Source organism: Salvia hispanica, chromosome 3 (genome assembly GCF_029641045.1).
Source record: "Salvia hispanica isolate PSC_SH4W2 chromosome 3, Shi_PSC_v1, whole genome shotgun sequence".
NCBI lineage: Eukaryota > Viridiplantae > Streptophyta > Magnoliopsida > Lamiales > Lamiaceae > Salvia > Salvia hispanica.
The window spans coordinates 64,823,100-64,846,539 of record NC_142694.1 but is presented as its reverse complement, the minus strand read 5'-3'; the positions used below and the strand labels follow the sequence as shown (position 1 = coordinate 64,846,539).

Sequence of the window (23,440 nt, the reverse complement as noted above, 5' to 3'; positions counted from 1 at the left end):
AACTCAATATTTACAAATAAAAATATCACTCGCAATTAAGAGACCAAAAAGTAGTGTCCTCAATCAGTAAGATGCTTCCACTCCAACCAATAGATCGAATGTTCGAATCACATATTTTTCGAGATCACAATCCATATTTATATGATTGGTGGTTGCCTAGCGCTTACCTAAACCTTCAAACTAAGCTGAAACACACATAGATTATCCTTATATACATTTAATTGCAACAAGAACAACAGTGTATTGATAGTCCTGAGCAAACATCATAACATACCGGTAACTAATCCATTTCTAACACTTATAAAGGGGTGCTTATCTATATTTAACCATTTCTTGAGGTACATTTCAACAACTGCACCTATATATCTTACACTATAAGTTTGTTAGTAGGAAGCATGGTATCCTCATAATATGCATCATCCGAACGACTTTTTAAGGGCGCGGAGGATGCTCCACATGAAGGTGGAGGCGACAAGTAGAACAATAGCAGAGACAACAGCATACTTGAGTCCAAGATAAACAAGTAAGTTTACGACAAGGGCTGCTAGGATGACGCCAACGAGATTTGCAGTAACAGCTGGCCAAAAGGGCATGTCCAGTATGGATGCAATGAAGGCTCCGGTCCAAGCTCCAGTTCCGGGAAATGGCACTGCTACAAATAACATCAAGCCAATCCACTGGAATTCTTTCACTGGAGCTGCCTTGTGTTTGGCCTTGTCGAGTAGCATGTCCAATAAACGAGAAGCAGCTTCGTTCTTTGCAGTGAGAAAAGCTGCAACTTTCTTCAGGTATACTATGATGAAGGGGACAGGGACCATGTTCCTGCAATTGACATAAGGATTTTCCATAAAATATACTTCCTCTATCTCATGCTACTCGCACTTTTCATTTTAGGTTGTAAATTTAAGATTGATAATTTGTGTAACTAAATTAACATTTTAAGTTTAAGAAGAGAACACTTAATAGAACGCTTAATTAAATCTAATATCTTAATTAAATACCATGATTCTTACTTATAGTAGAAACATGACAAGTAATTTAGGACGGGCCGAAAAGAAAAGTGTGAGTAGCAAGGCACAGAGTGAAATGTACACATCATTGTGATTACCAACCAAGATGGAATCATGTACATAAATATTCACACCACATAAAATAGTGTTGTAGATACGTACCCAAGAACAGACAAGACTGTGAGGAAAACTGGGTGGAGTTGCAACCAATAACCAACCGGGATAGCGCCACGGAGCTCGATCACTGGCAGCGTAGCTAGGGCGAAGACAACAGCTTCATCGGGCCAACCCGAAGCCCGCAAAGCTTTAGCCACCTTTACGCCGAAGCCAGAACCCCTGATGCTGTCAGCACCAGCACCAACTGCAGCTCTCGCATCTCCACACAATGCATGCAATCCAAGAGACGCCGACGCAAACAACACAACCCAGAACATGAATTTCACCCATTTCTCTTCCGACATCCACAAAGATTCATCCTTTTCAACTTTTCCAATAAAATCATCCGATAGAGCTCCAGTGGCAGCAATTTTGAGGCGGCCCAGATGGAGGAAAGACGGAAATAAAACGAGAGATTCTGGTTTTGCGACGGCACGTGGGAGTGTAAAGGAGTTGATTCTTGGAACTGATATTAGGAGCTTTTTGCATTTTAAACGAGATGCTGCTGAAACTGAAAGGGATGTGGAGTGGAATAAAAGAGAAGCCATTCAAGACTAGGAAATGAAATGGATTTGGGGTGTTGATTAATGAAGCCATTAGCAAGGCCACAGGAAACAAGATTGAGGGGATTAATCGAGGTACAAATCCAATGTTCATCGTTTATTTCGCCAATGCAAGAGGACTGGCCTTTTTCACCTAAATAATTACAATGAATAAATAAATACTGACTTAACAAGCTAGTACTGAAGATGCAACATTACTAAGATTATCTTATAAAAGAATATAAAAAATGTGTGCATCGCCACACAATAAATATACATCCCCACCAAAAAAAACACTAGAAAGAATCGAAATGAATTTCCTACAGCTTACAAACAGTATAACAACCAGTTTTTTGGTGCATCTTTCTACATAGACCTGCCACAAAATTCTCTACAGATTCATGTAACAATGAAAAGGTTATTCTCATGTCCATTGTTGTTAACGATAGGGCGCAGAGGATCGAGTTTCCATTTTCCATCAACTATGAATTTGATCTGCAAGATGATGACAAACATTTTAAGTATCAAGTAAGGTAATCAAGTTGTTCCAACAACCCTTACCTCGTATCTGCCCGGATACAGCTTCAGGGTTATCGAGAATATGCCTGACTTTGATCTCCGCATTCTTCTCTGCATCATATCAAATCCATAACACCCATCACTTATCCTCAATGGCTAGTCTAAAGTCCATTGCAACTGCTGCAGATGGAACTTTTGACAAAAATTCTTCTGAACGATGGTTATGCATGACATTATTTTATATTTCATGAACAATTCACCAGACAAACAAATTCTAACACATGCTTGCAGTCTAGCACTAATAAAAGTAAACGAACAAAGTCTCAATATTACCAAACAAAATATGTCAACACAGTTTTAAAGAACGCATTACATGGGAATCTAGTAGAATTCAGGGGTAAAAAAATTCGTGAGGCGGAGTGACAGGTGTATTATATATTTTGCCAGAATTTTGCACATTATATGGGTAAGTTGCAACTACAAAAGGTAGGTTGCATTATATTCTTTCTTATGGCATCACGAGGTTATGTATGGATTCTCACAAATCCAATGTCCTCTCTAGATCTTCTACTTCAATATCTCATAGTAGCAAATGGAATTACCCACATATGGAAGTGTTCAACATCAAGCTTAGGATCTCATTTTTGTAAGACCCAATAACAGTATTAAGCAAGCTAGAGCAAAAAAAAATATTGCTTGGCAGCCAGCCCAATTACAGTTTGCATGACATGAGGAACCAAAAGAATTATATTGGAATCAAAAAGCATACGATAGTGATAGGATGAAAGTTTAAACTCAAGTTACTCAACAGAGCTTTCAACTTATTAAAAATATCTAACCTGAGTTGTCCAGCCATCAAAAGAGCCTACTAAGGATACCTCAGAGGCTGAATTAGGCCATACTATGGAGGTTGTTCGAAGAAGTTGCAAAGACCTACGAGCATCACCTATCCGTCTCTTCTTCACTTCTATTATCTTTTGTGCTTCACTGTGAAAAACAGATTGATATATAAGCTAGTTGGCTAGTTGCAGCTATATACTATCAAATATACGAGTGTCGTACATTCTCGCTAATGTCATTTTCCCCTCTACTACAGCCAGCTTTGCTCTTAGTGACCTTAGTTGCTGTTTCGCACTCATGACTTCATTCTCTTGGAACTCCACAGCATCAGAAAGAGACTGCAAATCGGTAGAACCTCCAGTTACCTAGAAAAGAAAGGTGCATTGATGAAAATGAAATCCAAAAACCTTTTTGCAGATATAATTAAGGAGTTGGAACTTGGAAATGTTTTTCTCTGTAATTTGGGTCTGAGGGGCAAACTTACGTTCTTCAAATTATTCTAATTATGATAAATACTATGGTGTACAAAATATACAAAACTCGACTTATCACTTAAGATGACATTGCTTCTAGTTCATTAATTAACACAATTCAGTAACTCATATGGATGAAACATCAAATAAACGACAAAAGTTAAAGTTACAGCACCTCTTTCGAAATACTATCTTCCCGTCCAGATCTAATGGAGCGAAGAGCTGTTGTGAGCTCAGATTCTAGATCCCGAAGACGAGTTTGTATGTCATTATAATTGATCTCTTTGTGTTCATCCATGTCTTCAGCATATTCCTTAGTGGTTACAGTTATTCCATCATGATAGCTCTCTTTATTAGTATCAACAGGATTTTTTTCAAATGAAATCTCTGCAGCTGCATATTAAGGGTTCAAACACCAATATGAGAAAACTGGAACCATAAAAATACACTGATTAAAAAAAAACTAACATTTTAAGCACTTTTGCCTAAAAAGGGAGGAACATTAAAGCACCTTCAAACTCAGTAAGTGGGAACCCTGCTCGTCTATTCAGCCAACTTCTCCAAGTTTCTGGTTCAGTATAATGACTAATGTTGTCAGCAGATGAAGCCGAAGCCGGAGCCGTGCCCTTGGAATGGTAAGCAGGCCTTGGTCTGATGTTTTCTTCATGATCGGTCCCACCTTTACAAATTTAGAAGCGCCAAATCCCACACTTTAAATTGCAATTGTAAGAACCATAAACAAGATAAAACCTAATTCTTCTAACACAGCAAAGCCACAACAGTCGAATAAATTCCTTGGGCTACCCAAATAAACGTATTGCATATCATCAAGAAAAAACTTACTGAAACCTAAGGGGTTATCAGAATGCCTGTCATTTCCCTCATCTTCACTTTTGGTTTGAGCTTCATACCCATCTTTCCCTAACTTGATACCCGGGTAATCACTGTTCCTCTGCTTCTCCAATCTACTCAATATTCCATCAATCCCAGAGTCTACATCAGCAGCAAGCTGCCTACACCACAGAAAAAAGAAACATGTCTATAATTGATATATCCAGAGAACTAACTTACTAAGCTCCAGAAATGGCAAGTACAGTATAAGCAGGTATTATCATTTTCCCAATAATGTTTTAGCTTCCTTCTTTATAGCATTAAATAACGGATAACGAGAACTTTCTTTCTTTTTGTAATGTTTTTTCAATTAATGTTACTGAAAGTAGAAAATCTACAGATAATAGACGGATATGCAAAGAAAACAATAACATTTGAGAAAATAGAAAAGGACAAAATAACACATTATCTAGAAATTCACAGGAAACAAAAGAAAGAAGAGAGAAAGAAATCTGACTGTGATGTTTCCAATAAGGATGAACCAGGGAGCTGCGAACTAGGGTTTACGATACCATCATCAAAGAAACTCGAGGAAGTACTCTGTTTACAACTCTCAATTCTCCTGTGGAACTCCGCAATATCAGAATCGGTTGTTTCCTCCACATTTTTGTCGTCCCAACCAAGAGAATACCACCCGCCTCTCTTGTTTATAGCTCTCACCAAATCGAATCTCCCAGCTCTCACCAACTCCTCCTTCGTCGGGAACATAGAAGGTTTCTCGGACTTCGCCATGAAATTCATTATCTCCGCCTCCAATTCCACGTCCCTGTCACCCTGGTGGGACCCGCAGCACCAAGACCTGTCGAGATTAATCCCTGATTTGAGCGCCCGCCTCTCTTCGTTCAACTGGAAACTGAAGTTCAGGAATTTGTTGGAGTTGGACACGAAAATGAGGGCGGGGGAGAGACGAGAGTTGAAGCAAGCGACGCAGATGTTTGAGGTTGGGATTTGGGCGTGAGCTGTGAGAGCTAGCATCGTTCAGGCATTTCGTCGAACAGTTAGCCGTTGGTTGAATTGAAGAAGAAAGCGAAGAAGAATGCAGCGTGGAAAAACGTGAGCACCGTTAACTGAAGTGTTCTGCTGTTGCTTAATTCGTACTTCTGTGTTGATGCGATTTTGAGTATCTCACTTCACTGCCATATAGGAGTATCATTAATTCTACTAATTATGTTAGCCATTTAATAACTTCATTGTTATCCCCTTTGAATCCACCCCGAAATTACTATTCCCTCCATCCACCATCTATCTCCGATTTGAAATGAGTTTTAGAAATTGTTTGATTTTATGGGAAAATGGGAAAGAAGTAAAATGGTAAAACTCATTTATATATTAATTTTAGAGGGAAAATCTTTTTTAGTCCACGAACTTTGCCAAAGTATCATTTTAGGTCCGTGAACTTTGAAAATATCATTTTAGGTCCATTAACTATGGGTTAATATCATTTGAAGTACTTTTTTACTATTTTTGAGTTTTTCTAGACGAAAATACCCTCGATACCTTAAAGGATATATATTTTTAATAAACTTATCATATACTCATATTTTTTATAAATATTTTTACAATATATTTTTGACGAATTTTCTAAATATAATTTGACCTTCAATATTATCACTTAATTATGTGACATGCAAGTAAAATTGCTTCTTGTTATATTAAAGAATTTTAAAATTGAATAAAGAACTTTTCTTTAATAATAAAAATTTTAATAAGGATCTTTTCTTGCATGTCACTTAATTACAAAATTAAGTGATAATATTGAAGGTCAAATTATATTTTAAAAATTCATCAAAAATATATAGTAAAGATATTTATAAAAAATATGAGTATAGGATAAATTTATTAAAAATATATACCCTTTAAGGTATCAAGGGTATTTTTGTCTAAAAAACTTGGAAATAGTTAAAAAGTACTCCAAATGATATTAACCCATAGTTGATGGACCTAAAATGATATTTTCAAAGTTCACGGACCTAAAATGATACTTTGGCAAAGTTCGTGGACCAAAAAAGATGTTTCCTCTTAATTTTATAGTAGAATATGAATGCGATAATTTAGTTGGATGGTTCATTTTATTTTTGTTCTTTTTCTTTTTTTTTTTAATTTTGGATTCAATGCAGGATTTCACTAGAAGAAATTCATAAGATTATACTCTCTCTGTCCCTTAAAATGTGTCACCTATTTTCTTTTTCGCCTGTCCCTAAAATTTGTTACATTTCTCTTTTACCATTTTTAGAAATGAACCTCACATTCCACTAACTCATTCCCACTTACATTTTATTTTAAAAGTAATACCACCAACTTTTTCAACCCACTTTCTATTACATTTCTTAAAACTCGTGCCGAATCAAATGGTGCCAAATTTGACGGGAGGGAGTATATAAGGGCATCCGCAATGGGGCAGACGATGGGTTAACCATCGTCCGCGCCCGATAGATCGTCCGCGGATGATGCGCGGAGGATACCCATCGTCCGTCGCATCGTCCGCCACTGTGGACGACGTGGACGATGGGCGCGCGTTTCTAATTTTTTTTTAGAATTTTTTCAAAAAAAATTTCTTATTTAAACTCTACTATTCACTACCATTTCACACACTCCAATTTCACATCTCTTCAATTTCTCATCAATTATTCTCTCTCATCGACTCAAAAATGAATCCCGACGACTACGATTTGAGTACATCGGATGGCTGCAGACGGGCCTTGACTCGAGCCTTGTTCGATGCCGTTAATGAAGCCAAGGCGGAATGCTTGGCACAAATGCAGCGGGAGCAGGCGGCGGCGGAGGCGCGGGTCCCTCGCCCGATACGACGTCGGACGTTTGTCCCCCGCGAGCACAACGTAGCGCACGAACGTCTGTTCGCAGATTATTTTGTCGAGAATCCAAGGTGGGGCCCGAATGTTTTTCACCGCCGTTTTAGAATGAGCCGAGATCTTTTTCTCCGCATTGTACACACGTTGGAGGGCCGTGATGAGTACTTCCAGTATCGGGAAGACGGGATCGGTAGACCCGGACTTACGCCGTTGCAAAAGTGCACGGTTGCGATCCGCCAGTTGGCCTACGGCACAACAGCGGATATGTTCGACGAGTACCTTCACGTCGGGGATACAACTGGTCGCGGATGTCTCAAGACTTTTTGTAAGTTAGTTGTGGAGGCTTTTGGCGACACATATTTGCGACGCCCGACTGCTGACGATTGCCAGAGCCTGATGCGGATGCATGAGACGGTGCACGGCTTCCCTGGGATGCTAGGGAGCATCGACTATATGCACTGGCAGTGGAAGAACTGCCCGACGGCCTGGAGAGGCCAATTTACTAGCGGCTACAAGGGCAGCCACCCGACGATGATCCTAGAAGCCGTCGCTGACCACCGCCTCTGGATCTGGCATGCCTACTTTGGTGTAGTCGGGTCGAACAACGACATTAACATCCTCAACTCGTCCACTCTATTCGCCGATCAGTGCAGGGGTCGCGGTCCGACCATTCAGTTCACTGCCAACGGTCGCACACATCATATGGGGTACTACTTGGCCAATGGCATATACCCTAGGTGGCCTGTTTTTTTGAAGACGATCAGCTGCCCAATTGGTGAGAGGAGAGTCTTGTTTGCGGCAAAGCAGGAGTCCGCGCGGAAGGATGTGGAGCGGGCTTTTGGGGTGCTCCAATCGCGGTGGGCAATCGTGAAAGGTCCGGCGCGTTTCTGGTACAAGGACGTCATCGCCGACGTCATGTATGTGTGCATCATCATGCATAACATGATAGTCGAACAAGAACGTGGCCATGTCACCAATTGGGTGGATGATGAAGCCGGATCTAGCTCCAGCACGGCGACCTCGCTAGTCACTCGAGGATTACCGACTGGCTTCGGTGTGGTTCTATAGCGACAGGCCTCAATGCGCAACCAACAAGACCATACTCAGCTCATGACCGACATGATTGAAGAAGTTTGGACCCGCAACCGCCGCCGTTGAGAAATTGTAGTTTTTTATTTCGTATTGTAATGTTTGAATTTTAATGAAATGAAGTTAGTTTTCCAAATTTTGAAGTATTTAAATATTCAAATAATAGAAACATGCTTAGGGCGTTGCTTAGGGCGGGCTATAGTCCGCCCCACTGCAGGTGGAATAGGAGGAAAATAAAAATGCTGACGTGGCGGTGCATAGGGCGTCGCTTAGCGCGTCCCATTGTGGATGCCCTAAAATTAATTCAAGATTTCATATAGTTAAATCTATCTAAAACCCATATAAAAACAATAACATGTTAGATAAATTTCAATATATAAGCATGATCTTAGAGTTTTGAAGTTGTTTGCATAATTTTCTCTCTGAGTAGTGTGCTAGTTATCTTATACTCCCTCCGTCCCGGAGTATTAGACTCGCTTCTTTTGGGCACATGATTTAAGGAATTGATATTTAAATAGTTAAAGTGGAGAGAGTAAAGTATGAGAGAGGGAAAAAGTAGGGGAGAGAAGAGAGGAAAAAGTAGGTGGAGAATAAAATAAGATAGATGCTTTTTGCTAAAAAAGGAAATAAGTCTAATATGTTGGGACATCCCAAAAAGGAAAGTTGGTCTAATACCTTGGGACGGAGGGAGTAACTTTCTTTACTCTATCTACCACAACAATTAGAAATTCTAATCTTCTAACCTAATCCTTAATGTAGCTTGAATATTGTGTGCGCAATAAATTACAACTACAAGCTAATAGTTAGGGTGGAAATTCAGAAGACAAAAATCAAGAGAGCACAAACAAATAAGCGTGAATATATGTGTTGTGTATTGGATTTCCGGGGTAATATTCATTGCTAAATCATTATTTAGGGTAGTTGTAAGTTTCTAAATTTTCGTTTAATTCTAGTTTTCACACATCAACTTTTAAATCCACATCTAAATTATCAAACTATTGATTTATTTTGATTTTACAACCAATCTAAATTTTGGCTCTAATATATCTTAATATTAATCATAGTAAAATTTATCTAAATTATCAAACTATTGATTTGTTTTGATTTTACAACCAATCTAAATTTTGGCTCTAATATATCTTAATATTAATCATAGTAAAATTTCTCTTTTATTTTAGTATAATATTATTTCATTGCCTAAAATATGACATTGTTTTGATTAACGTTCGATAATACTACATAAATAAATCATCAAGTTATATTACTGCCGCAAAATTAGAATTAATAATATAATTATTTATAAGTAGATTTTAAAGTTGGTACGCAAAATCAAAATTTGGCGACACTTTAAATATGGAACACAAGTTATCTCATTATTTATATGGGTGGGTGATGGACTAGATTGGGGATCACATTGATGATTGGGACTAAATCTCCTAAAAAGTTTAATTATCTGAATTGAGCCCAACTTGAATTAAATTTATCACAGTAATTGATTATAGGATTACTATTAAGCGACCATGCAGGATCTATATTTCCCAATACCCATATGACTATTGACCATGTTTAAGATCTTCAGTATTTGTTAATTAATCAAAACTTCCTAGTAGTTATAATTAAGTAATTACAACTTGAATTGAACCTCATTTTTAATACTCAAGATTAATTGAACTAGGCAATTTTGTAAATAAATTCAAGTTCCTCTTGAGAGTTGAGAATATCTATCAACTTTGTTATTTGAGACATGATTTTATGCAATAATAATGGAACACTTATTTAGAAATCATTTTAAAATGGGATACTATTATTGCTATCATTCCATTCACTGATAAACACATCATATTCTCTAAAAACAAAAACATATATTTATTCAATCTTCTGAGACTCTTGAACCATCATGTAAAAGTGGAAAAGCTTTTGAGCATCTGGCAAAACATCCTTAGCTGCTTCATGTGAAGAGAGCCTCTGAGCCCATCTTGCTAATCCAGGAGTCCTCATTTCCTCAAAAATCTTAATACCAGTTGCAGATTCTGTTAATTTAATAAATCCCAAGTAGCTTCCCAACACAATATCAATGTAACCAAGGCTGTCTCCACCAAAATAAGCCTTCAATCTGCAGCATTTCACAAAGCTCTCCTCCAACAATACTGCTCCTTCATGTATCCTCTCAACAATAGCGCCTCTTTCCTCATCTCCTGATGCCTTCTCCAGCTCCTTGAATGCCGGAAACCACTGCAAAACCAACCCATGTTGTCAAAGGGAATATACATATTATATCTTTATATAAGTTGAAATAATTGAGCAAATAAAACTAGACCTTCTCATCAACATATGCTGCCCAAAAACGTGCCATTGCGCGATCATAGGGGTCGGAGGGAAGGATGGATGGGCCATTGGAAGGCCATGCTTCATCAATGTATTGAAGAATGATGAGAGACTCGGATATAGGCTTTCCATCATGGATCAGAACTGGTATTTTCTTGTGGATCGGGTTGGCCTCAAGGAGGCGTGCGCTTTTGTTGGTCGTGTAGAATTTCTCTTCAGTGAATTCGTAAGGGATCGACTTGAGATTTAGAGCTATCTGCACTCTGATTGAGTATGGGCTTGCCCATGCTCCAAGTAGCTCAACTCCACTTGTTTCTCTGCTCATCATTGATCAAGAATGTTATGTTTGATTGTCTAAAAAGATATCTCATCTTGAAATGACACCATGTATACATACTGTAGAATATTTGTTAGTAGATTAGACTTTTTGTTCTGCAAATTAATTATATTTTCTAGATCATTGATTAGCATAATCTCAAGTCTAGCCACTAGTAAGTTTGGCTAAGATTTCAGCAGCCCTATATGGTTACCTATAAATACAGATAAACTGTTCTAATTAGAAAATTATTTTCTGCTAATTTTTATAAAACAAATCTAGAACTGAACTATCCTATCCTTAAAAAGCCCCATTGCTATTGTTAGTATGCCTTGAATATGTACTACTGTTTGCCGATAGCCAAATGGGGGTCTCGCCCGACGCTATGCTATGAATATGTTTTGGGTCCTAATTGTTATATTGGGCCTAGCCTGTCTCGTGTGCCTATTTATATAGAAGTAGGACACATAACTCTATAATCTGAAAACACAATCTAATACAATCTGTTCTCATTTCCTGTCCATGGACGTAGCCAACACAACGTTGGTGAACCACGTAAATCTTTGTCTCTTTACGTTTCTGTTTGTCTCGATTACACAATTGCTCTATTTTGTCACAACAACTATAAACAAATTCACTAGAAAAAAGATACTATTATGATAAGAAAGAAAGATAAAATAATCTTTCCAAAATAACAACATTGATAGTAAAACACAAAAACAGAAAATGAGAAGAATATTTTCAATGAGAAGCAGCTTTTGACATGGCCTGAATCTTCGTGTGAGCTTCTAGAAGTTCATGAGGATCAAGCATAACATCCTTAACAAGGCTGTCAGAGTAAAGCCTCTCGGCCCATCCGGCCAGACGAGGAGTTTTGGCTTCGTTGAGGATTTTAGTACTACCATTCATCATCTCAATCACCCTTATAGATCCAATAAAACTCCCTAGTGCGATATCAAGGTAACCTACATCATCTCCACCAAAGAAAGCTTTGCCTTTGCTGCAGCTGATGAATGCCTCCTCCAACAACACAAATGCTTCCATTGCTTTTTCAAAAGCCAACGCGTTAGCCTCCTCTCCTTCGCCCCCCCAAATTTGTCCGAGTAATGGAACCAACTAGCCAAACCATTTCAACTATTTCAATTTTTTAAATTCTTATCTTTGTGTGAAGCTGAAGAAAGGAAGAGGAAAACTGTACCTTGTCATCAACAAAAGTAGCCCAGAATCGAGCTGTGGCACGGTCATAGGGATCGGTAGGAAGAATGGAAGGGGCATGAGACCATGCATCATCAATATATTGAATAATGATGAGAGACTCACAGATTGAGCTATCACCATGAATGAGCACTGGGATTTTCTTGTGAATAGGATTGCTTTTGAGAAGGAGCTCAGGTTTTTCATGTCGGTTCATTTCGACTAACTCATAGTCAACGGATTTCATCTCGAGCGCCAAGACAACCCTGTTCACAAATGGACTCTGACCTGCTCCTAAGAGCTTCACACCTTTGTTTGCCATGGATGAAGTGAAACTCTGAGCAATTTGTTTGACTTGGAAGTAATCAAGTTATCTCTTTTCACCTCTCTAAAATAAATATGGGGATGGAGAAAAGAAGCATTCAGCTCCACACTTTGAACTAGTAATTTCTGGTAGACTTTTCTTTTCATTCAAAACTAAATATTTATGGTGAAGCCATTTTTATGAGCATGTGGTAGAGACTGCTATTGGGAATCCCAAGATTGGATCTTATCAAGAATGACAAATTATGTTCTTTTGGATTTGGTTGATAAATAATCAACTGTGTTGCTTGGATGAAGAAACACGTAGATTAACAAATTTCTTTGACTATGTGTTATCCCAACTCAAGAAAAAGATAAAAGAGCTTGCTTTATTGGACTAATTATTTCAGGCCACACCACCTAATTTAATTAGTCATCTACTGTGGACTTTTCTTTGAAAGAACTAGTTAATGGTGTTGTCATTTTCATGTTTCCACCGATTTGATTCACTTCAAGTTCAACCAAAAAATTTCCATCCAAACCAGCTACGTACCTTATAAGTTTACAAGGCTCATTATTCGAATCAAATGCACCCATCTGACGTGGAGGAAAGACGGAGAAGCTATCCGATAACAACACTCGTAAACACGATTAAATAAATCTCTCATTTATTTTTTATTATTTTAATAACGGATCCACATTCCATTAACTCATCCTACTTACTTTTTATTTTAAAATTAAAATATAAAAGTAGAACTTATATTTCAATAACTTTTTCTGTCAATTACATTTCTTAAAATCCGTGTCAAGTCAACTTATGACACTTAATCTACTGTAAGTCAATAACTTTGGACACTTCTTTTGCACACGAAGATTAATAAATTATTTTGAATGAGTTATAAAATAAAGTAGGAGAAAGGAAAAAGATAACAGACGTAAAAGAGAGCAAAGTATGATAATAAAATGAGTAAGAGTTTAATTGAAAACTATGCCGTTTCAAAAAATTTATTGTATGTCAAAGACTAAGAGCATCCACAATAGCGGACGTCCGACCGGCGAACAGGTCATTCCGTTGGTGACGACTATGCGACGGACGTCCCATACGGACGAGACGAGAGGTAGGATGGATCAACATATTATAATCCAATAATTAGATTCCCAATAAACACATTATTTAAAAGTAGAGCCAGCTACTCGGTTCATAACGATTCAATTACGAATTTGTACTAGGCATATTTTTTTAGTTAGGGTGTCTCCTACGGCGCCCTTCCCATTCGCCCGTCGGGGACGGGCGACCTGACGGGCGCCATAGTGGGCGGGAAGGGTGCCCACGCCCGTCCCGAGTGCCCCTGCGATGGGCTCGCCCCTCCCGTCGACGGGCGAGTGGGACGGGCGCCACTGTGGCGAAGGTCGCCCGTCCCACTCGGACGTCCGACATTTTAATTTTAATTTTTTTTTTCTATCTACTATGTAATTTTTTTTTTCGAACGATGTATGTTTTTTTTTTTTTTTTGAAATATTCGTATTTCCCGTTCGTATTTGTGTCGAATTTTAATTCCGTGCATTTTAATTTAATTGTGGGAAGGGCGAGTGGGAAGGGCTAGTGCAGTGGGAAGGGCGAGTGATGTGGCAGTGGAATGGGAGGGGCTAGTGCTGACGTAGCATGGGAAGGGCGAGTGGGAGGGGCGCCGCCGGAGACACCCTTAGTTTACTTGTTACAGCTGAATGATCATAAAGAACATAAATATTGAAATAATTTTTTGTCAGATTACAAGTTTGTAAAATAAAATTTAAAATCAAATTATTGATTACAGAAGAATAAAATCGTAATTTAATTTTTTTCATCTAAATAATTATGGTCGGAAAAATTAGAAACAATAAATTAACAGTCTTTATTGAGAATTAATTCGTTATTATTTTTCTAATAACAATGTGAAAGTAGTGAAGGAAATTCTCAAAGCAGCTTATTATTGCAAATCGCATGGCATTCGAAATCTGATCGCATTATCATTTACGATCGATCTCGTCGCGCACTGAAATTCATCCCACGTACGTCTCGATCGTCGTCTTTCCCTCTCTCTTTCATTTTCTATTACTATCATAATTTTGGATCTTATTCGTGAATTTGATCGCAGATAGAGAGGTGATTTTAAAATACCGAAACAGCAAGTGATGGCGTTCTCGACGATGCAAGGATCCATAGATTTCGACGCGGAGATGACACTGAGCGACAAGCTCAAAGTCTTCAAATCCAACACTTTCGATCCTCAATCCTACTTCCACAGCAACAGCGGCGGCACCACCGAAAAGGTCAATCGTATTTTTAGGATCGTTAGTTTATTTCGTATAATTTCGTAAATTAATTTTTATTTTTGGATCAAATTCAATGTGTGAATCCTGCAAATCTGACTGAATTTGGTGCATTTGGAGCAGGAAATTAGGCAATTGTGCATGCACCTAGATAGGTTGAAGAAGGCTTCTGCAGAAGAAATGCGGAAAAGTGTCTATGCCAATTATGCATCTTTTATAAGGCATCTATCTGATCGTTCCAAACATTTCAAAAATTCACCTCTATTTCTGATGATGTTCATTATCTTTTGCTATATTATATTTTTCAGGACATCAAGAGAGATCTCTGATCTTGAAGGGGAGCTTGTTTCCTTGAAAAACCTGTTGTCTACGCGAGCAAACATCATCCACGGGATAGCTGATGGAGTTCGGATTGAGTCCTTGCCAGACGGAACTGATCATGCTAGAGAGGCTGCAGATTTAGAGTTCGAAGAGACAGAGCCTCCAAAGTATGACAAGTGGCTGTCACAGTTTATGGAGAAGATTGAGGTCTTACTGGCTGAGAGGCGAATCGATGAGGCTCTGGCAATACTAGACGAAGGAGAGGTTCTAGCTGAGGAGGCTAAGGAGACTAAATCAATGACTACCAAAGCCATATTATCTCTACAGCACTCTATTATGGTAAGCAGGCAGAAATTAGCTGATCAACTAGCTGATGCTACCTGCCAGGCCTCTACCAATGGCTTCGAGCTTCGTTCAGCAGTTCAGGCGATGAAAAAGATAGGTGATGGCCCTCGAGCGCATACTTTGCTGCTTAAGTCTCACCAGCAGAAGCTGCACAGAAATATGCAGTCCCTACAGCCATCTAGCACTACATATGGACCTGCATACACTACTGCACTTGCACACCTTGTTTTCTCCACAATTGCTCAGGCATCCAATGATTCCTTAACTATATTTGATGATGAGCCGGCTTTTACATCTGAGCTTGTGACTTGGGCAGTTAATCAGACACTGGCTTTTGCACAGCTTATCAAGAGGAATGTTGTGGCGACTCCAGCAGCGTCTGGTTGTCTAAGGATTGTTGCTGAGTGCATCCACATCTGCTTGGGGCACTCGTTGCTGCTAGAGGACCGCGGATTGGCTCTTTGGCCGACTGTTCTGAATTTTTTCAAGCCCTTCTTGGAGCAGGCCCTCACTACTACGTTGAAAAAGATCGATCTGTGTACAGCTGCACTTGCTGCTTCTGAAGATTGGTCGCTCTGTCATTCTCCGATAGCTGGCCGTTCTTGGGGAAGTGCTTCGGCTAGCATTGTTGCATCTCACCAGAAGCTTTCTAACACTGCACACAGGTTCCATACAATGATTCAGGTGATGATAACACAAATTCCTATTGTCTTTATATTTAAGATGCTAGTTTGAAGTAGAACTGAATCTTGGTTTAGGAGCTTTGTGAAGATATTGGCTCTCTTGAGATCTTGCATTTATCCGAGCAAGCTCTGGAAGGCGTGCTGCAGTCGTTCAACTCGTATGTCAGCTTGCTCGTAAATGCATTGCCTAGTTCCATGGATGCTGACAACTTGGAGGGCAGTGGAAGAAGAATAGTTGGAATGGCAGAAACTGAAACTCAACAGGTAGCTTTGCTGGCTAATGCAGTGTTGCTGGCTGACGAGCTTCTCCCTCGTGCGACCATCAAGTTGTGTTCCACCATCAGAGGTGATGACCCACAACAGAGGGACCCTGACAGGAAAAACCGTCCTCCCGAGCAAAGGGAGGTGAAGAAAAGGCTACAACGCTCGGTTGAACAACTGAGAGATAGCTTCTGCCGCCAGCATGCTCTGGAGCTTATAGTCACCGAAGATGGAGGCGTTCATTTGAGTGCCGAGATGTACTTAATCCTAGACGAAAACAAGGAGGAGCCTGAATGGTTTCCATCTCCTATATATCAGGTGAGCAATAAGTAGAGTTAATAAACAATTTCGGACAATATTTTTACAAACACTTGTTCAGGAACTGTTTGCTAAGCTGACAAGGCTAGGCAGCATTGCATCTGATGTATTTGTGGGGAGAGAGAGGTTTGCAACTATTCTGTTGATGAGGCTAACAGAGACTGTGATCCTCTGGTTTTCTGAGGATCAAAACTTTTGGGACGAGATCGAAGGAGCGCAGAGACCGCTGGGACCTCTGGGGCTTCAACAGGTCTCATCTTCATCTAATTTCCAGTCATTAAAATTCAAACACACCAGCATCAATGAATTTGTATTCTTGTGCAGTTCTATTTGGATATGGAGTTTGTGATACTTTTTGCGTCTCAAGGGCGCTACTTATCCCGGAATCTGCATCAAGTGATGAAGAACGTTATTGCCAGAGCTATTGAAGCAGTTAAGGCAAACAACATTGATCCATATAGGTACACTACAGTTTAATCACCAACATCTTGTCCAACATCAAATATAGTATTATGGTTCTAAACTTGGTTGATTTTGCAGTGTGCTGCCCGAAGACGAATGGTTTGCTGATGTTGCTCAAATCGCGATAAAAATGTTGCTGGGACAAGCCAATTTCGATAACCCGGACCACGATATCGCTAGTCCGACAGCATCCATGTCAGCAAGATCTGTTTCATCCGTCCATTCTCATGGAAGTCAATAGCATCAGCTCAAGATTTAGGTCGGAGTTTAAAAACTTAGGACATCTGAAACCTGGTTACATATCCACCACTTAGTTTGTTTGCTACTATAATCTAGTTTGAATACACATTCAAGATGTCTGCAGTAGTAGGAGGATGTCAAAATAGGTATAAAATAAACATAAAGAGTTACTCTCCAATCCATAGAATTCAATAAACTATTATCCATAGACGAGGTAACAAGACCCATTATCAAGTATGAAAAACATTAAACACAGCAAAGATAAAACCTAAAGGATGAATCTTGAAGTCTTTCGATCTTCTTTACTTGCCTTGCTCCAATCTCCAAGTAATGAATGATTGTGGAATGGAATGGTGAATATCTTGGAGAATCAATTCTCAAATCTAAGTCTGGCTCCCGTCAATGGTGCATTATATAGACTCCATTGCATTTTCTTCAACACGACAACATTCTTGGCTAAAAAAGGTAATTCTTGGAACGAAATAGGGCAAACTGCACCAACCACACTAACTCAGAAGATTGCTGACACTGATCCAGCCGGTTGCTAAATCTCTTTTGGACTCCTTGGTTAACTTCCAGCGGGCCGCTGACTTCATCTCGCCAGTCGTTAGTTGGGATGTCATCTCATACTAAATATTTTGAGGTGATTTGTAAGAAATATGCAAAATAGACTTAGATAAAAGTAGAAAAAGGTCGAAATTGAAGTCTGTAGGAACTGACCTCTATCAAACGTCTTGCCGACAATTAAGAAGTCAGCGATCGTCGAGCCAGTCAGCAGTCGATGGAAGTCCCTACCCCCGCTCTCATACCATCTTGAATGGGGTATCGATTATATTTGGTATTATATATTCATTGTGTTATGTATATTCATTGATACTACTACACTAGAGTTTTATATATTGTGTACATGGTATGGTTTTGCGTATTGTAGGAAATTAATAAAATCAACTTATACTGATCTTATTCTGTTTCCTTTTCTTGGATAATTCTGATCTTCATTCCTTTCCTAACACTGTATGCCAGTTTAAATAGTTGAGTGTATAATGCCATACGATTTTGAGTTTTTTTTTTTTTTTTTTTTTTTTTACGTATTTATAAGGATTTATTCTTAAATTCATGTATCAGTGTAGCTGTCTGTTTCTGTAGAATTTTATGCCTGATTTGGTTGTTTCTTTGAACCTATATGTTGGTTAGTTTGTCTTGATGAATAAGTGTAGATGATGAATGACGATTAAGTAATTTTTCTTGTTTTCATCCTCTTGTTTGTAGGCTATGATGAGAATTCTTCAAGATTTAGTTCCCGATTATAATATACTACTCCCTCCGTTCACAAGTAATAGAGGCATTTCATTTTCTGTACTCGTTTTTAAAAAAATGTGGGATGGACTTTTATGACAAAATGTGTCTATAAAACTGGGACGGAGGGAATATTAAATAGTTAAAGTGGAGAAAGTGAAAAGTAATAGAGAGAATAATGTAAAGAAGAGTCTTATCTACAATATTCTCTCTCTTACTTTACTTTTTCTCGACTTTAACTATTTATAATTATTTTTTCAACATGAGTGCGCAAAATGAAATGTCTCTATTACTATGGAACGGAGGGGATAGTAAGTATAGTACAACCTCCATTCCATAGTAGTGGAGTCATTTTGGTACGTTTCACAGTAATTAGTCATCCTCTTTAGTAAAGTCAACACATTTTTTCTCACTTACTTTATTCTCTTTGTCTCTCTAGCTCTTTCATTTCTTATTCATTTACTTTAACTCTCTTAACATATTTTTTTAAATCGCGTGCCGAAAAGATATAACTCCTTACCGCAGAACGGATGGAGTATATGTTTGAGCGATGTTCTATTAATAAAAAATCTGTTACCCCAACAGAGAAGATTCATAAAGTAACGTTGATCATTGTAAAAAATGTTGTTGAATAAAAGTATCCGGAAACATACATACACCAGTTGTTTTGTTGCTTAATTCTTCATGGCCTAATCCATTTTATAGAAATCAATCCAAATTTGCATCTAAAGAGCAATTTGCTGGCCCTCCCCTAAGGGTGGTTTCATTGATGAACTGCATCTCAACCCAACCGCAAATCACATACACATGAGTCCTCTCCTCGTACAACGCAGACACGCCCTCCCGAACCATCCCATCGTACTTGAGCTTAAACCTAAGAGGTTTATGAAACGAGCGACTCTCCATGAGAGCCGTTGGGACGAAGGAGGCAGGGACAGAGACCGTCGTGGTGTTTATGGTCACATTAAACAACTTGTGATCACCAACTTCTATAAAGAAATCACCCGTCCTCGACACCCACAGCAGCTCGTGGTCCATGAAAATCGACATGACAGACGTCTCGTGGTAGAGGCTTCTTTCACCAAGATTGCTGATGTTGAACTTAACATCACATTTCCCTGTCACCCGATCCGGGGCAGCCTGAAAATCCGAAATTGTCAAAGAATTTAGGACAAAGAGATGCTGGAATTGCTGGTCCATCTCAATCTGGGTTTGTAGATATGGAAAGAATGCAAAGACAACTAGTACTAATGAGATTGTGGCTAAGGCTGTCATTAATATGCGATCCCAATCTATGACACTGAATGCAGATTGCATATGCAAGTGGAGATCGCGGTACAAGGTTCTAAGCTCCGAGGTTGCAATTGGATGAGCTTCATCTTCCACCTCCAATGCGCTAACCCGGTTGTACCTGTCACGTCGAGGCGACGTGTTTTCCTCCATGTAATGATGAACCACAGAGAAAGGAATGTTTGTGTTTTTGCCAAAATGAAGGAACGTGCATGTTGTTATGTAATATTCTCAAGTCAAAGAATTAGGACTCAATGGTATCCTCAACTAAATTCTTGGCTCCATGATTGTTTCCCAAAGATAGAGGGGAATGCTTAATAGGAGGATCACTCATTTCCACCCTTTTCTTCCAAACTCTCTCTCCAATATATCCACACATCTAATAGTGTCTTTGGTTGAGGATTCAATACCTTATTTCCTTTCTCTCTCCCACATTATGTGTATGTATATAAGGGCTGCTTTCACAAGGAAATTTTCAGATTTGAAGGAAAGATAGACGTGTATAAGCATTTTACTCTATTGAAATTATTTGAATATGAACTATTAGTATTTATTTTACGCCCTTTGGTTTAAAATGGTTAGTTTGATATGTTTCTATTCCCGAGTTACCAATAGTCTTGGATCACTTATGCCATCTTCTACACTATTTTGTGTTATGTGAATATAATACTATCATGTGGGAATAAGAAAATAAAATAGTACTTAAATTTTAAATCATATTTAAACCCTGCAACCTTACATTAATCATATTTCATTAAAAAACATAAACATGAAAATTCTTACTCTGGGTGCGGGCTATTCAGGTGGTAAATTTTCAAACCTAACCTTAATCCACAGGGGTTCGGGCTAAACCATAGGGCTATTCGGGACAAAAAGCTATAAAAAAGAATATCTTGTAATTTATTTTTTTTAATTTTTGATAGTTTCTTCTTAGTTTTAGAATCACATAAAATCTTAAATATTCATGATCTTCAATATTAGTCGGAGATGCGACTTTCATCTTGGTCAACACAATCATAAATCAAAATTAAAGCAATCAATTTGAATTAAAGTTTGGGTCCGTGTAATTATTTTGGCATTAGTATAACTAATCCTTTATGAAAATTAAAAACCATATCTTATAAAAATCACTGTTAAAACACTTTTTAATGTGTTAATTCGAAATTTAGTCTTGATGGGTTTTGGCAGTGATAAGCCGACGATAACAGATGTTGGGACGCCGGAAGAATGGATCGAGATGGAACTTGAAAGTTGGTAGTGTGGAACTAAGTGGAAAGGTGTGAATGTAGATTGAAGAAGACTAAGTGAATTGCAGTACATGAAATCCAAAAGTACAGATAAATCCTAAAACTTAGTATTTTTTAACTAAAAACTACAACCCGTTGGGCTGGCCCACAACCCATTTAGGACAACCCGTTTAACCCGCGTTCAACCCATTTTGTATATGGGTTGTGAAATTACAATCCTAGCCCGCTAATTTTTAGGGCTATTCTAGCCGATCCACGAGGGGTTAAATTAACATCCCTAATCCTAACCCTGACCCTCACCCAACCTAATCCAATCAACTTTTTAATAAAATATTTATTTATCTCTCAACCACGTACATAACCCCTAATATTAATTTTCTAGACCAAATTGGTAAAATGATCAAACATTTAGGACCATAATGGTCTTTAGTCTTTAATTAATAATATATTAGTATTCAAATTAGGTCAAAATTAGTTAATTAGTGTTGACGGTTAGTTTGTGACAGTGCTGTCCAAAAAGACCATTTCTGGTCGTTTTTTTTTTTGTTCTGGATTCAAAAATAAAAAAGTAAATGTTCTGGGCCAAATTCGTAAAATGATCATATGTTTAGGAACCAAATGGACTTTAGTCGAAGATTGTATCAGTTCCAATATCAGTCTGATTGCTTAAGTGATTGTTTTTGCATTAGTAAATGTGTGCTTGCTAGTTTTAAGTGGAGCCATTATAGGTCAAACGCTTCAGTGAAAGTAGTTAAAAGTATTCTTCATAATTGTGAAGAAGGTTCAAATTCCCAAAGAGATTCTCATTCATTACACTTCTTCATCTCTTAACTTATTCATCCTTTTATGTTGAACTTTTTATGGGTTAACTTTTGTGCCTTTGATTTTAGCATTCAACGACAAGTTTTGGGGAACATATACATGGTCTATGTGCAAGGATTCACATCACTTCCCATTCTCCTTCCCTTTTCTTTTCTTGGTCATTTTGTAATAGAATCCAACCTAAGAAAGGGATTGTTATGTTCAGACTGATATAAAGGAAAACATGTTTCGAGCAATTTGCACGATTAGAACCGCTTAATTTTATCACATTGTATTTGCTTATTATGCATTTATAAAATGTTTTTCAAATATTCAAATGTATAATAAGCAAACAAGTATAATTTTCTACATAGTATACATAGTCGTGGACATGTTTATTGACTCAGTTAGTAGCTTGCAAAAGTAAAGCAACATTTCAAAATCAAGATAGGTCTTGTCTACCTAATCGTGAAAGATTGCAATGTTAGTTCACAAATTTCCTTACATTAGGAAACTAATGACACTAGTGTGGTATAACATTGAACGAATCTAATAGCTTTCTTTGCTATTTTTTTAAAGATGAGGTCTTGGTGATTGTTATTTTTTACTCTTTGTGTATACATTGAGCATACATTATTGGCTATGCACTCTACTTGGATCCTCCTATGGTGAAAATTTTTGGTAAAATGTCGTTGTTCGGCCCTTGTCCTGTGGGCCAAAAGACGACAAAAATTTAGGCGAAAGGGAAGGTCCCATAGGCAAGTGCCCCCACACCTGCATCATCACTACATGCACAATCGAATTCCGGCTTTGAAAAAGATCGAAAATAGAATGTTGATTAAGATTTATAACAATACGATTTACAAGGACAGTCGATAATGATCAATGTCAAGCGCGATAGTCAGGAATTAATGATCAACCTCTTCAACAAAAAGATTAGGAATTTAGATTATGTAATTTAGGAACTACGTAATTTAGGAACTATGTAATTTAGGAAGTTTAACTATGCAATTCGAAACTATATGTAACTTAAGATTTTAAATTATGAAATTTTAGTTATTTAATTTGAATTTATGAAAATTGAAATGGCACTGTTCTTATTACAAAAATTGGAGTTGAATTCAAAATTGAAATGGGACTGCTCTTATTACAAAAGTTGGATTTGAATTAAGATTGGATGATATGGCAACTGAAAAATAGAATTTGGACTAGTTTGAAACTGAAAAAGAACACCAATATTAAAAATATGTTTAGGCCATGTTTGATTGTGAAGATTCTGTATGGAAAAGTAATCTAATTCCTTAAATTTTAAATTTTTGTGTTTGTTTTGATTTTTAATCAAACTGGAAAAGTAATCAGAATTCGAGAACAAGGAAAGTTAGTACAACTTTCTAGGAT

At 38.0% G+C, this 23,440-nt stretch overlaps 5 protein-coding genes across 5 annotated transcripts; 1 reads left to right on the top strand and 4 right to left on the bottom strand.

Moving 5' to 3' along the window:
• Nucleotides 1-246: 246 nt before the first annotated feature.
• On the bottom strand, nt 247-1,783 carry LOC125210549 (uncharacterized). Its single transcript, XM_048110091.2, has 2 exons — nt 1,173-1,783; nt 247-822 (listed from the first exon to the last, which is right to left on the bottom strand). Exons 1-2 carry the CDS (start codon nt 1,712-1,714, stop codon nt 417-419), a joined length of 948 nt encoding a protein of 315 aa, XP_047966048.1. The 5' UTR covers nt 1,715-1,783; the 3' UTR covers nt 247-416.
• Nucleotides 1,784-1,910: 127 nt separating this feature from the next.
• LOC125210620 (protein PTST homolog 2, chloroplastic-like) lies at nt 1,911-5,656 on the bottom strand. The gene is made up of 8 exons (XM_048110160.2): nt 4,889-5,656; nt 4,384-4,553; nt 4,052-4,219; nt 3,716-3,933; nt 3,290-3,432; nt 3,067-3,214; nt 2,270-2,338; nt 1,911-2,203 (listed from the first exon to the last, which is right to left on the bottom strand). The coding sequence occupies exons 1-8, from the start codon at nt 5,404-5,406 to the stop codon at nt 2,108-2,110; spliced, it is 1,530 nt and encodes a 509-aa protein (XP_047966117.1). The 5' UTR covers nt 5,407-5,656; the 3' UTR covers nt 1,911-2,107.
• Nucleotides 5,657-10,172: 4,516 nt separating this feature from the next.
• LOC125216883 (glutathione S-transferase U17-like) lies at nt 10,173-11,476 on the bottom strand. The gene is made up of 2 exons (XM_048118665.2): nt 10,648-11,476; nt 10,173-10,562 (listed from the first exon to the last, which is right to left on the bottom strand). The coding sequence occupies exons 1-2, from the start codon at nt 10,981-10,983 to the stop codon at nt 10,197-10,199; spliced, it is 702 nt and encodes a 233-aa protein (XP_047974622.1). The 5' UTR covers nt 10,984-11,476; the 3' UTR covers nt 10,173-10,196.
• Nucleotides 11,477-11,609: 133 nt separating this feature from the next.
• LOC125212887 (glutathione S-transferase U17-like) lies at nt 11,610-12,742 on the bottom strand. The gene is made up of 2 exons (XM_048113173.2): nt 12,170-12,742; nt 11,610-12,087 (listed from the first exon to the last, which is right to left on the bottom strand). The coding sequence occupies exons 1-2, from the start codon at nt 12,485-12,487 to the stop codon at nt 11,713-11,715; spliced, it is 693 nt and encodes a 230-aa protein (XP_047969130.1). The 5' UTR covers nt 12,488-12,742; the 3' UTR covers nt 11,610-11,712.
• A 1,570-nt stretch (nt 12,743-14,312) lies between these two features.
• LOC125216370 (exocyst complex component EXO84A-like) lies at nt 14,313-17,586 on the top strand. The gene is made up of 8 exons (XM_048118061.2): nt 14,313-14,517; nt 14,604-14,778; nt 14,902-14,999; nt 15,087-16,128; nt 16,203-16,706; nt 16,768-16,956; nt 17,031-17,167; nt 17,247-17,586. Exons 2-8 carry the CDS (start codon nt 14,641-14,643, stop codon nt 17,407-17,409), a joined length of 2,271 nt encoding a protein of 756 aa, XP_047974018.1. The 5' UTR covers nt 14,313-14,517; nt 14,604-14,640; the 3' UTR covers nt 17,410-17,586.
• Nucleotides 17,587-23,440: the final 5,854 nt, after the last annotated feature.